The sequence below is a fragment of the Typopeltis vanoorti genome, chromosome 2 (assembly GCF_054136105.1).
Source record: "Typopeltis vanoorti isolate ZY-2024b chromosome 2, IOZ_Tvanoo_1.0, whole genome shotgun sequence".
Lineage (NCBI taxonomy): Eukaryota > Metazoa > Arthropoda > Arachnida > Uropygi > Thelyphonidae > Typopeltis > Typopeltis vanoorti.
In genome coordinates, this window is record NC_143550.1 from 173,457,577 (window position 1) to 173,472,045 (window position 14,469).

At 35.1% G+C, this 14,469-nt stretch overlaps 1 protein-coding gene across 1 annotated transcript in view; it reads right to left on the reverse strand.

The window, feature by feature from the left end:
• LOC150109675 (protein Wnt-1-like) overlaps positions 1 to 12,237 on the reverse strand; it is a 63,413-nt gene extending 51,176 nt beyond the window's left edge. The window contains exon 1 of the mRNA XM_090402939.1: positions 12,194 to 12,237. Within this exon, the coding sequence (XP_090259065.1) occupies positions 12,194 to 12,237 (44 nt within the window). The remainder of the gene's footprint in view (positions 1 to 12,193) is intronic.
• Positions 12,238 to 14,469: the final 2,232 nt, after the last annotated feature.

The following is a 14,469-nucleotide window of genomic DNA, read 5'->3' on the forward strand; positions in this document are numbered from 1 at the left end:
ATTGGATTATCCGTATATAGAATTAAAATCGCTATTTATTTATACTGTCATTAATTTGCCAATCCGTTGAAAATTGCATTTTCTTGTGTACATCTGTGTAATCAGAAATGATATTCTCGGTATTTTTCAACCATTCTTTAAAAACTTGCGTTTTCCAAACTTTCTTTTTCTAAAGCGCATTTGTAATGCAGTACAAATATATGATTTTCTTATTGATATTCAAATATCGATTTAGACAAGTGGATACCGTGTTTGCCTAGAAAATTGCAGCATGAGTCGGGTTAAGTATGCTAGAGGGTATGCATGGTTGACGTTTTGATTCGCTGTTTTTTTATTTTATTTATTTAGTTTTTGCGTACTGCATCCTTGAAATGTTTTTAAAATGAGTATACAGATGATTCTTAATGATCTCATTCGTCTCACTGATCTCATTACTTATTCGTAATTCACAACTTTTGTAAAACAAGAAGAAGAAGAAGAAAAAAACAACGAACTTGAAGTGTTTTCGCCACAACGATGAAGAGATTTATTTTCTGTTGTGATAAACGGATGACTAATTACAAAAAAACACACAAGCTGACAGCGTTGTGTGGAAAAAAATATGGTATAGTTCAGATGTGAAAACCGTATTTTAGTTTGTCTAATTGGTTTCAGTTTGATAAAGAATTAATTCATCATGATATATAACGATCCGTACTACTAGAATATTCCATAAACCAAAGAATTTTTAATGACTAGTGCGCATAGCTAAATAAAATTATTTGATTAATAGAAGTTTAGCCATCATAAGGTGCCTCACTTTGATATCCTCTTCGTAAAGTGAACATTAACGTTACATCGTTAGAAACTTTTAATATAATTCTAGTAATACTTCTAAACCATATTTTCAAAGATAACCATTGTCAGCTTTGGCATAATGGAGCGAAAACGGAAGCACAAAGTAATATAATTGGCATATTATAAGCATAACATAAATTATAAACATAAAATCTTACAATGAAGTCTTGATGCATCATTGTAAGCATTCTGGTTGTCTGCGTTCACTGTACTGATTCATAAAACATTATCCGAGAGTCCTGCGCATCATACTTGTATATAGCTTGGTGAGGTATGGGAAGAAAGAAAAATCTTTTGTCTTATTGCGATATAATTATTCAAGAGAGAGAGAGAGAGAGAGAAAGAAACGCTGACTTTACTAGGTGAAAGTTGCTTTCTATTATCCATTGTGAGACCACCACTATCACCCTGTTTATTGGAGGCTTGAAATGGATTGTAAAAGAATTAATTGTAAAAGTCTTATATTTGGTTCTTTGGAGGAGCAAAGAAACCGAACTGTCTAATCTTACCATTCCCAGTACTAAATGGTCTATAACTTTATTAACGTTTCCTGGATGAAAAAAAAAAAAAAAATAAAATAAAATAAATCCAAATACACACATTTATCATTCTTAAATAGCCATTGTTTAACGTCCTCATTTAATTGCTCAATCTTCTTCTGCTTATTATTATTATTTCAACATTCAACCGAGAGACATTGATCTATCTAGGGAGTCACCGGTATAAAGTATCTCATTTATGCTCACGCGTAGACCTACACATTTTACCGTGTAGGCATTCAAAACCGAAATCCTACGAAATAGGTTGGTTACTCCTTATTCCTGGAGGTGTCCCATGATTGCATCAGGGGACACCTGAAGCGTGCGTTTGGGCCAGTTTGATTGTTCTGGGAGACGAAAAACCCGAGTTTCCAGGTGAATACCCCCCCCCCCACCTCCCTATGAGACCGGCTTACTCACCTTTCGTCGAAAGAGACCAGATAAATGTTCCTCACGTCACTGACGGGAATCGAACCCAGGTCTTTCCAACCAAAGGGCTTCGCCTATACTGACTGAGCTACGGAGGCTCATATAAAGTATAAGAATTTACAAAATTCATACTGGGAATTGAAGTAAGCATAATACTAGAAAAATGTGTTTATAATTGGTTTTATGTTTTCGATTGGAAAGCCAAAGTATTCGCGAGATACTGAACCTCAAGATAAGGGATGCGCTGTACAACCCGTTCTGCCAACATATCGTCCTGTATACGTCATAAATGATCATTCAAATCTTTTCAAGTTTTTCGTAACCATTTTATTCAAGCTTCGCAATTTAAACAATAGCAGTTATCTTGTGCTGCTCAACAGATGCACACTCCTCTATCTTTCCATCATGTGTCCGCATTGGCGAATCGATTGTTAGATACTACAGCAACATCTCCTGGCCTACCAGTGAAACAAATCTTTGTTGAGATTCTGATTATCTCTTCATGAAGTCGTTCCAGTTTTCTGCCTGTGGGCGATTTTATTTTTTATTTTTTAATCAGTCTCTTGGCTACATGTAGCATCCAATGCATAAAACAAAAAACAAATTTACTTTAAAAAAATTATCATTAACAAGGAATTTACAATTGTTGAAAAGTTTTGTACACCTCCAGTTTAAAAATCAGGAATTAGTTCTCATTGTTCATAATAGAACAGCTTTGTTCTATATCAAAAAAGCGTAATACAGCAATATTGCATTTGCTTGTTACGAGATATGTTTTAAGATCCATTTTTGTAAAGTATGGATGAATGTGTGAAATAAAATTTATTAGTAAGGAATGAAAAGCGCAACAAATGCAATAAATATGGAGCATTCGTAGCACAGTTGGAAGAAAACCACAACATACATCATCTGGTTGGAAAATAGATGGATTCTATTCTTGTCATGACGTATTCAGGAATCTCTATAAGGACTTTTTCTTCATCATCAATTTTCTGATGATTAACTATCCTCAAGAGGCTTTTTCAACTGAAGGCAAATTATTTCTTTCTCTCTCAAGCGTCCGATGCTATTTAGTTGGAAAGGAAAAAAAAAGATTAAAAATATCTTATGATGCTATTTAGTTGGAAAGACTCAAGTTTAATCCTCGAGGATGCTAATTCATGCGTAGAGGAATTAGCCGGTCTCATAAAGAGTTGGAAAAGTTTTTTTTTTCGAAGAACAGGAAAAGCAGCCAGAAAAACACGGGCCATTCACAGACATAGTACATTGGTCTCATAGCCTTAGAATTGGCGATAATTCAAAAACAACATCTCTCTCATTCTCTCTCTCTCAGAAACTCGGAATATCAGAAAATTCATTTGCATCATTAAGGTGGAGGGGAGTTGATGTGTAATATTGACAGAGTGGCTTTTAAACCACTTCTCCATTTTATCATCAAATGAAATGGTCTAATATCTGAAAGAAAATATTTTTAAAAGTAATAAAATGGCATTCCAACACATTTATTTGGCATTTCTGACAGTATGTAGCACAATCTGGAGAGCTTTTAGTCGATCGCTTTTCATACCGGAAAAATCAACACATTTTATTTCTTGAAATATATATATATATTTCAATAAATAAATAATGAAATTTAAAAAATAAAAAATGATTATTTTTAGTTATGTATTTACACAGTAAAAGTAAGTTTTTTTAAATTACTTTTTGAATAAAAAAAGATACCATGCCAAAATTAGTCTCTACGGAGACTAATTTTGAAACAAATGAATTCCAAGTGAACCATAGGCCAAATAAAAACAAATTATTAATTATAATAATGCGCGCAGAAAGTAATCTTTTGATAGCAATTTCCAATTAACTGCATTCCGACAAGTTCATTTAAAAACCACACCACAGAAGACATGGTCACCAGATGTCCTTCGCCCGAGACAATTACCAGCATGCATGTGTGTGTGTATTTGTGTAACATCCATAACTATTATATTAATGTAGTCTGTAGAGTGCAATGAACTTCTTATGCTGCATATTTCTTATGTATTTATATATGTATGCATGGTGTAACATTGTTTGATATATGTGCCTTAACACGTTCATTGCCAATCACGCGATATCGCGCGATGCGAGTTCTCACCAGACGGCCGATCACGCGTTATCGCGTGGACGTCGCTAACTAAATTGAAAAATAAAAAAAATTTGGCCGCTACACGAAATTCCAATTTTCAGCTTGGCAATGAAAGTGTTAAGCTTCTTTATAAGTTGGTACAGTATCTGGATTACATAATATTTCCATCAAAATTCAAATTAGATTTCCTTGTCGCCCTGCATAATTACTTTATTTCGCTAACATATTATTATTATTATTATTATTCCTGACACCTCCAAGGAGTCCGAAGACTCATCGCGGGAGGACACCTACAACTGTCTCAACCACTACACCGAACCACTACTACGAATCATTTCCATCAACGCCATCTACCGCCCACCACCACCACAACTGATATTCTATGTCTGTAAATTGCGTGTGTTCTGAAACATATACCATCCATATGTAGTAGTTTTATTCTATGGGTTGATATTAATTTGCTAATCTACTCAAATTACACTTTACGTTTGCATCTTGTAATCGTGTAAGAAATGAATGATTCCTGTTTGTTTTTCTGTGATTTCCACGTTTTTTTTTTTTATTTTTAACTCTTATGTATAACCTTATCTGTGCTTGGTTGTGTTTATTTGTTGATAAGTCTACATTGCCTAGACAAGTACGAAAGAGAAAAATTTTACAAACTTCGCTTAAAATGTAGTGCATAGAATACACGAAGGAAATTGGTACAAAGAAGACCTAGTGGCAATCCATGTGTTATTTTGGTAATCGAATTATTGGCTATATCAGTGATTAATGATAATTAGAAAGTTCACATATGCGTAATGAAGACTTTTATAGTTTTATAAATTTATTAATATAAATTTAGTTGACACGTGTTTGAGCAAAAACATGGTAAATTGTTGTTATAAATTAATGTGAAATTACATAGGAATAAGTTGGGATTTTTATCCTGTTTTTTCAATTAAATACTGTAATTCTGTAGATGTTCTTTACAGTCTTTTAAATGTTCTGTTATTTGCAACCTTCATAACTGATGTCACTTCGATTCAATTTTTGGCTAGTTTGGCATTTTGATCTATCATATCATTTTACATAGATTGAGATTAATATATGTTGTCGATACATGAAAAGCTGTTCTCTATTGTTGATTTTATTTCTTACTATTAGCATAGCAGAAGCAGAGTGTTAATGATAACATTTTTCTCGTGTAGTGCTCTGGTTAGCATGCATCGATTAACTTATTTTGAATAGCAGTTTATAATGAGTTGTGAATTACTAGCAATATACTATACTATACTGGGAAATGTCTTGCAAAACATTTATTCGGTAAAGACAGTCACATAAGATTTTAAAAGGTTCTGATTATTATTATTTTTTAATGTGAATCCCACCCACGAAAGGCTAGTAGCCGATAGTAGATTAGTATTAGTATCGTGAGTAATCTGAAACCCTACTCTGAGACCAAATACCCCTTTCAAGCTCCCAATAAACGGATTGGTGGTCTCACACCGGGCGATGAAATTCATCTCTCACCTAAAGACAATCACATATATCTATGTCCACGGTGGGAATTAAATCCTCAATCTGATGAGCGGAAAGCGAATACGCCAGTCACTCGGCCAATCAGACCAGCAACTGCTGTTTAAATTCGTGTATTGGACTCTGGAATTATGCCGTGAAGATTAGGTCAGCATTTATCACATTAGCAGCTGTTTGGTTTACAATATGTTTCAGTGTTCGGCTTTAGATGAGATAGTTGGGCAATAAATTTCGACCTTGAGATTAAATTAATAAATCTCAAAAAAAAATCTTTGAAAGATCTAGTATTCCATCTATGCAGTGCATTTTTCTAGGTTTAATTAATATAAATGCTAATTTAATTAATGTTATTATGCGTTTAAAACTTAATTGTTATCCATCACTAGAAAAAAATAGCTGTTAAAATGATGTACTCCCTTCATTTCTTTCAAAGCAGCGGGACATCATCTCTCTCTCTCTCTCTCTCTCTCTCTCTCTCTCTCTCTCTCTCTCTCTCTCTCTCTCTCTCCCCTATTAAACAGTAGTAAAGCATCTCAAACTTAAAGAAGAAGAAAAAAATACGAAAGTAGCCAAGGAAATAATCTGCGATAAGCTAACAAGGAAATAGCCAGCAATCGACCATTTCCTTGTTACTACTAAAGGATGAATTTACTTGAAAAACTAGTGACAGACATGAATGGCACTGTGACCATTCTTCGAGATCACCACTCAATGAACTGTGCTTGATCTCTGTCATCTCGCTGCTGCAGAAGTAGGGGAAGTGACATGTAGTACGTAGGATACAAGCGACAATTGATTAGACTGTATTTAAAGTATAACATGGGATCTACAAGTTGTAACACTAATGGTGAAACTGAAGAATGGAGAGGAAGGGAAGCGACTACACTGACCTCTTCTTCTATCTCTTATTTGAAATAAAGCATTTTATGCCTTATTTCGATCTTGACAAAAATATTAAGAGAAACAACAAATACTAATACTAATTTATAGCCATTCGTCTATAAATAGTTATGTCGTATACAAAGATGCAGTTGAACACACTAGCATGGACACCTTCGTTTATTTTTTCTCATTTAAAATAGTATTTATTAATTATTACTATTAAAATATAATTGTATATAAACAGTGTATCGTAAAATTTAGATACATTCTTTGAATGTCGACATAACCACATTATCTTAAGCTCTTAGATCTTAGCACTTTTATTAAAATCCTGGCACTATTAATAATGCTAAATTATATTCATTGATACATTATTAAAAAATAAGTGGGCTAACTCATAAATTCTGCATGTACTGAAGTGGATCTTAAGTGTTCCTACATCAATACATATGTGATTTTTATCTCAATGTGATTTTATTTAATACGTTTCCTGATCCCTACATAAACCACACAAATTTTTCTGAGGATGAACCTAAGCCTGAATAGATAGATGATCCCAGATTTGTCCTTAAGTCAAGGAAAATATTACTTAATTATTATCAACAGGCCTCCATGGAGTCAAGAGATTCATCGTGGGAGGTCCCACTCTCATATGCACAGCTCATCGTACCTCAACTTAAATGCATTCACAGTCTCCTTGCACTCACCATACTCTCAGGCAATTCATTCCAATAACCCACCACTCTTCATGAAAAAAAATCTACTCCTCAAACCCCTTGCTCACTCTCACCTTATACAGCTTCCAGGGATGGCCTCTCGTTCTCCCCCTGTCTCCAGATATTCTATGAAAAATCTCATCCGTGCTAATATGGTAATTACCCCTTATCAACTTATACGTCTCGCTCATGTCTCTCATCTTCCTTCTATCCATTAGGCTCCGTAATTTGCATTCTCTCAATTTGTCCTCATATGCCAGAAACCAGAATCCAACTTAGTCAATCGTCTTTGAACCATCTCAAATATCTCATCATCTTTTTGAAACCCTGGCGACCAGATCTGTGCACAATAATCCATATGCGGCCTGATCAAAGTCTTGTACAATAGAATCAAAACATTATTACTTCTACATTCAGTGTTCTCCGCATCATATCCATAATCCGCTGTGTCGTCTTCACAATTTTAGCAAAATGTGAACGAAATTTCAAGTCACTTACCACCATAATCCTCAAATCCTTCATCTCCTTTACCTCCTCCAAAATATCCCCACCAATCCTGTACTCTGCATCCCATCTTTGCTTCCCAGATTTTAAAACCTTACACTTTGTAACATTAAACTGACATCACCCCACACACTTGCCCACATTTTAAACAGTATTTTAATTTAATATTTTAATTTATTTTACCCACTTGTGTTTATTCCCCACAAGATAACTCTCCGTAAAGATAAGTAGAGAAAGTAAAATAGAAATAGGAAGATACATAATCAAATATGCACATTCTAAAAACGCACAGGTGTGGAATTTATTTCAAAACAGGCTTTCTCAAACCAGAAATCGCATGTGTATATTTATTTAGGAACCAGAGAAAAATAATCATCACATAAAGGTAGTTCTGTAATCTAAGATGAAGTGTCCGTGTTCTGTTTTAAGATGGGATTGTATTTCTGGAACAATAAGCACTCGACTAAGGTAAATATTAAAAATGCAGTAAGCGGGGGGAAGGAATTAAAAGTGACGGAGATAAAACAAGAAGTATTCGGGAAAATGGTTTCTAAAAGACGAGGTGAAGATGATTAATGTTTCCCTGTGATTTAATACAACGAATAACTAAAAGAAATTTTATACTTGAAACGGTGTAGTTGTTTACAGTAATGGCAAACAAAGAGAAATGCAAATAAGGAAACGGGAAAAATTTACTACATAGGATGTTGTCTTGCAAACAGAAGAAATATCATAGAACTGTATACCATTGCAGTTAAAACACTTTTTATCTTCAAATACTAGGAAGTGTTTTGCAAATTCAATTTGAGGATTAATTAGCGGCCCGAGGAAAATCATATCAGATCTATGCTAAAAAAAATCTTTTCAAAATAATTCCTTATCTAAGAAGCTACAAAATTTCCTTTAAAAAGTTAGTAGATATCCGTGTAATGTGTTTTATTTTTGCGAGATTGTCATAATTTCATGTTTCCATCGAAATGATCACACCTATTTGGAAACGTGTTTGATGGCTGCTGTTGGTTTGCTTTGGCGATATGTGTTGCAATGAATCGTCTTTTCTCCTCCAAATGTTTTAATTCGAAATTCCTGTCTTTTATTTAGAGTTAGATTGAAAACCGACAATACAGCGTACGCAAATAACAAGAATGTGACATTCAAAGTTAAATGAAGCCCAAATTACAAATTGTGCTGTCCTCTCTTGCTGTTTTCTCAAGTTTCACATATTAAATTATATTCACTGTATATATTTCTCTGTTATTTTAGGTCTATGTCGATGATCCATCCTACAGCTAGTAATATGCGATATATAGGAAATATTTTAACTCCTTATTCTAATTAAATTATCTCTATATATAGTAATAGAATTATTTACTATTCTGCTCTTTTTGTTTCTATAAAAAATCTCAAATTAGGACTTTGACTCATAAGGCTTAGTTTTTGCTCAGAAAACTCTCCCATAAATAAATGCACCAGGAGTATTCTTCTAGCAAATATTTCTTCTGTCATTATTTGTTTCAGCATTTTTGCCCATGAGGAAATGCTAAGTGTGCAATGAAAGACCGAGCCTAATGTATATTTAGAACTTCTATTCTTTAAATTATATTTTCGTTCATATCTTAATGACTCTTATCACACTGCCATTATCAGCTCTCAGTTTACTTCCTATTTATTCAAGATATCCATTCAAACTTATTAAGAATTAAATTGTGGCTTACTTGATGTTTTCTTTTGTAAAAATCAGTTAAATGATACTTTTTACGTCTCTCTCTCTCTCTGAAGCACTTGCTCGTGCACAAAGTATAAGGACTTTTCATTTGAAAGTGAGTCAGTTTCATACGACAGTAGCAGGGATTTTTTTCCTTGAAACTCGAGTTCTTCATTCTGAAAAGCAAGCAAATCAGTCCGAAGAATACACGCAAATAACACACATAATAAACTGGCCTCGTAACATTAGTTGCTTCTGCCGTAATCCCAAACAATCTCTCTCTCTCTCTCTCTCTCTCTCAGGAAGATGTCAGGCTTTCCAAAAGATATGCGAGCGATGCATAATAAATTCCACTATATTCTGATTTCTTAATCTGTTGTGCATCGAAGAGAAAACTGGATATTAGAATGTTTAAAACTTATTTGCATTTTAGGTTTACTTTAGGTATAGGTAATAAAGTATCAACCGTAAGACGCACACTTTGTATCTAACTCACGATATTTGTTTCCATAATCCTTATATTTCGTTTGTAAAACAAATATACACAAAGAAATCCTAACTTTGTGATCTTGTCCCACTAGAGGTCACTTTAGTGCTGCAATATTTGCACAACAAATGCTGAGAAAAATTTTCTTAGAGAAAAGATTGCTTCCTTAAATTAATTTAAGCTGTTTTACTCTTTGGTGAGAACAGTAATAATTTATTGATTAAAAACAGCAAACTAGAGCCAGATGAAATTCTTAATGTAAAAGCATTAAAAACATTCCTTTATTCATTATTGCTTTGGTTATGTGTTCATAAATAGAGCCTCTGCGGCTAAACAGATTTTGACGATATTTAGTTTTAAAATCGTTATTAAAATTGCTCAGGATAGTCAATTTTCGACTTCATACTGTTTGGAATTTGGAGTTTAATCAGATTAAATTAATTAGGCAAAATGCATTTTATTTGATCCACAAACAAACAACAACAAAAAGACTTTTTTTCCCTGTCTATCAGTTTATATTTTATTCCATTAATTGGTCTTTGCATTGATTTCTGTATAAATTTTATTTATCGTTTTGTTTTATTTAGCATGTTAAATAACGTAACTTTTATTGAATAGATTATTTTATTTATTTAAAAGTATAATAATAATAATAATTTAATTTTGATTTTCTTTAGACATATTGCGATCCAAATCTGTATAAAATACTGTAATTTTTTTTGTTATGAGCATAATCATTCTCATGATTTGGCTAGTAAGAAAATTTTATCATCCGAATAAACTAATCAATTACGATTAATTTTAAGATTGCCATTTATCGTAGAAATACTACTGTATCCGAAGTACCTTATTAAGAATTAAAATTCTTCTATTGAAAGTTTTATTAATCAAGTGTCGCCTCTAGCATTAATCATATTAGTTCATTCCTATTTCGAAGTGCATGTTTGAAGAGTCTTGGGTTACACAGAATCAGTATTCATTCCTACAGACCCCCTTTCTTTATATATATATATATATATTTTTTTTTTTCTTAACTACATTTTTGACATGTTTAGATTGATAGCGGAGAGAACGGTTGGATGGCTACAGTATTTGTACGTCATGTGCAAAAAGGGTGATTTAGCTGAAAAAAAGGGATTTATTTAGCTCAAAACACTATTTGGTCTAGAAGGGATCCTTACTAAAATAAAAACCAGGCTTCAATTTTGATCCGTTGAACACTTCGATTTATCACTTTTACATAGACTGAACTTTACAGTTTACATATGCTTCCCGTTATACAAAACGTAGTTGTCGATGGATAGGCAGGGCTTAGATTATCCGACAGTCCTGCTCTAAAACATGAAACTTTTCTCAAACGATTTTTGCCTCCAATAAGCAGGGCAAGACAGTGGTCTCACATCCTCCTCATTGGAGGCAATCAAACTCGTTAAAATCGTCTACCAGCTAAAGGCATTCACAAATACTCATGCGACATTGGAAATATGCAGCAAGACAAGAGAATGTACACGATCAGTAATGGATAGCTATTTACGAATAACCGAATTCGCATATAGTGAGTGATCTTCATTTTTAGTATTTGAATATTGCTACATAAATTCCAAAGCAAGTAAATAACGATAATAACAGCAGATAAAATTCTGAAAGCTTTTAATTTGGTTTAACATGCTGAAAACAGATTATTACGCTGTACCAGTAAAGTTTTGCAAGATATTTATCGCTTCAAGTGTCTTATGTGGAATTTTAAAAGTACTAATTAGAAGGCATTGGTAACTTTTTTTCGGGTATTTTCCCTGTGATTTATAGTGGAACGCACATATTTTGCAAGTGAGTGAATTTTAATGGAATGGTTGTGCAACGTAATTTGATATTGGAATTAAATAAGATAATCGAGGTTTAAAGTTTAACAAAAGCTTCGATAAAAGCCACCTTCAAATGGCCCATGTATTTCCTCTGTGGAGCAATCTTTCCTATCTTGTTTTTATTGGAATTTTAATCCTTTTTACTCCTCGTTTTTTTCCCTATTAAAATCAAATTTGAAGAAAAAGAAATGAAACTAAATCGAGCCTGTGGAGAAAAGAGAATTTTTACAATTATTGGCCATCTCTGAGTTTAAAGTACAAACATCTTAACCATTTATTAGGAAATTCTTATTTCAATCTTATCCTCCTTGAATGTGACTTGCTTTTTGGGTGTTTACTGTTTCGCGTCATCTTGACACGCACTGTTCGCTTAACATTCGACTATGTGCTACCATACTGGGTATAGCCTGGTTGGCAAGTAACTACCGTTATTAACCAGCTCATTTGCTTTGGCAACTACGTTTTGTGTCTCCCCTCCCATTAGCGCCTATTTAGAAGTGTTTACTACACCCAACAACTCGCCCACGCTAAGCGAACCATTACAATAGAGAGAGCAAATAAAAAAAATGGAAACTGTAGCACCACTCACCACCATCTTGATCCTCGCACACGAGACTGCTTAGCACCCCACATTTCCGGAAGTAGGATGAACAGAAGCAGGAGAAAGAGGGAGTTGCTAATTACAGTCGGGTCCATCAGGGCTGTTTGGAAATCTGTAAAAACACCGGTAAATGATACGGCTGGAATGCTTGCCTTGATGCCAAGCACGTGCTCACCACACACCTCCGTCTCCGACTACATAGGTAACTCAGCTAATCCTGTCGAGGATAAACGCGTATTAGCCCTCATCGTTGAGGAAGAGAATGACATAATTCATGCTCCGATCGTAGTCTGCAAAACAGAAACACACAAGTGTCGAGACTGCGGAGCCGTCAGAAGAAAGCGTCACAAGTTCACGAAACTAAAATAGACAGGCTGACTGCAGTAGCGCTTTTTCTCGTGCCGAGCATTAAGTGACGGAAACACCAGCCGACAATCATTTATAAGAGAGTTGTGAGAGGTGCGAGCACGAGCGGCGAAGGGAGGAAATAGCGGCTTTGGAGGCGGGTCGGGTGTGAGGTAATTGTTCGAGTCTTTTTCTTCCATTTTCTCCCCTTTTCCTTTCCCCCCCATTCTCTTCGCGGAGTCTCGAGGACCACCCTCTCTCTCTCTCTCTCTCCGTTCCCGCTGATGCTGCTCTGATGGTGGCGGAAACCCCCTGGCGGCAGACGCCACCACATATTCTCACGGTAGTCAGGCGTTAAGGTGTAACATCTCGCTCAGTTGACGATGATCGGTCGTCTTTTACGGCCATCAATTGCGGCTGATACCAGCGAAAAGCATCGTTTCGCAGACCAATCACCGTCCAGCATAAGGAAGGTGTGTAAGAAAACGGGGTCACGTGTTTCACACCGTAAAGCCGTACTAATGACGATGGGGAACTTCGACAGGTAGATGTTAGCAGTGATAGGGCGATAAAAGTCGGACTGGTCACACCTACTGTCCTCGCATTAGACGCTTTACAACCCCCCACGTAGGTAACAAATGACAGCAACAAATATGCTTCGCAAATACACGATCCCGGAGTCAACACCACAGGCGCAACGAGACAGTTTCCAGAAGGGGATGGGGAGGGGGAGATGACTGGAGGTCTCTTGAAAACGGTCCGTCATGTACATAAAGAACTGTAATAATACAGGCATTGAATTATTCCAATACAAAAGTTCCCTGGCGAAATAATAGCTGCCACCCACTTCGTTTTCGAGGGTCTATGTCGATGTGAAGTGACTGCACGTTCCACGAAACACCACTTATTGTGATGTTTCTGGATGTTCTCATGGCTAATCTTCTTTTGCTTTTTGTTGTTCATGTAAATAGTTTCTGTATATGCAGTGTAAGTGATAAAAATCACTTACAATTCATATCACTTACTGTAAGTATTTTCTTCACATTCATCACCTTTAAGGGATTTCTATCCCTAAATATAAATATTTCGCTTTAATTGGATTTTTTCTCAAGCTTTTTTCCTCGCATCAAAAGGGTGTTGCGGGTACACCGTACCAGTAATATATAACAGTTCTTCCATGAATTATTGACGCTATTTTTCGAATCCATTCCTTCTTGGGAGAGCCATCACAAAATACTTCGTTCTTCCCCCCTCCCCCACACATACCAATTTATGGGCAAGGCAAATCCCACTTTGAAATATTTATTTTGTTATGTGAGGATAATGTAGGAAAATATCGTTTCAGAGTTTCCTTCCCATTTCTACATTCTTCAGCATATATACACAAAGGTATATCGATAAAAAAAAAGCTCCTGGAGAAACGTTTTTCTTCGATAAAATGTCCTAGCGTATCTCGTGATGTCCAAGAAGAGTAGTGGTTGGATGTGATGTGGTTTATAATCTAAGTTTTGTGGAAAATTCGAATTGAAAGATCATTTGGTGGTGATACAGTGAGCCAAGTAAGAATTTTTGAGTGATTCCATCTCCAATATGAGAACGCGATACAAGGCCCCGCCATTAAATGACATTAGTATTTGAAGTCTCTGTGATGAATAGCACGACTGATTATCTTTGCAAAAACGGACATCCAAAATGAGGATTTGTTGACAATGTTCCCGCACACCCAGTCTGATTTATGGCGCAATTTTTGACCAAGTATACTGCCCCAAAAATATATTCTCTCCTCGTGACCGCCGGACATGGCTCGATGTGATTTGCTTTTTTTTATTTGGCTTAAGAAAACCATGAATGGCAAGGATGTTGTGTACTGTCGCAGTTAAATTGTCATGAGGAACATGAAGAAATACAAAAAGTGTTAA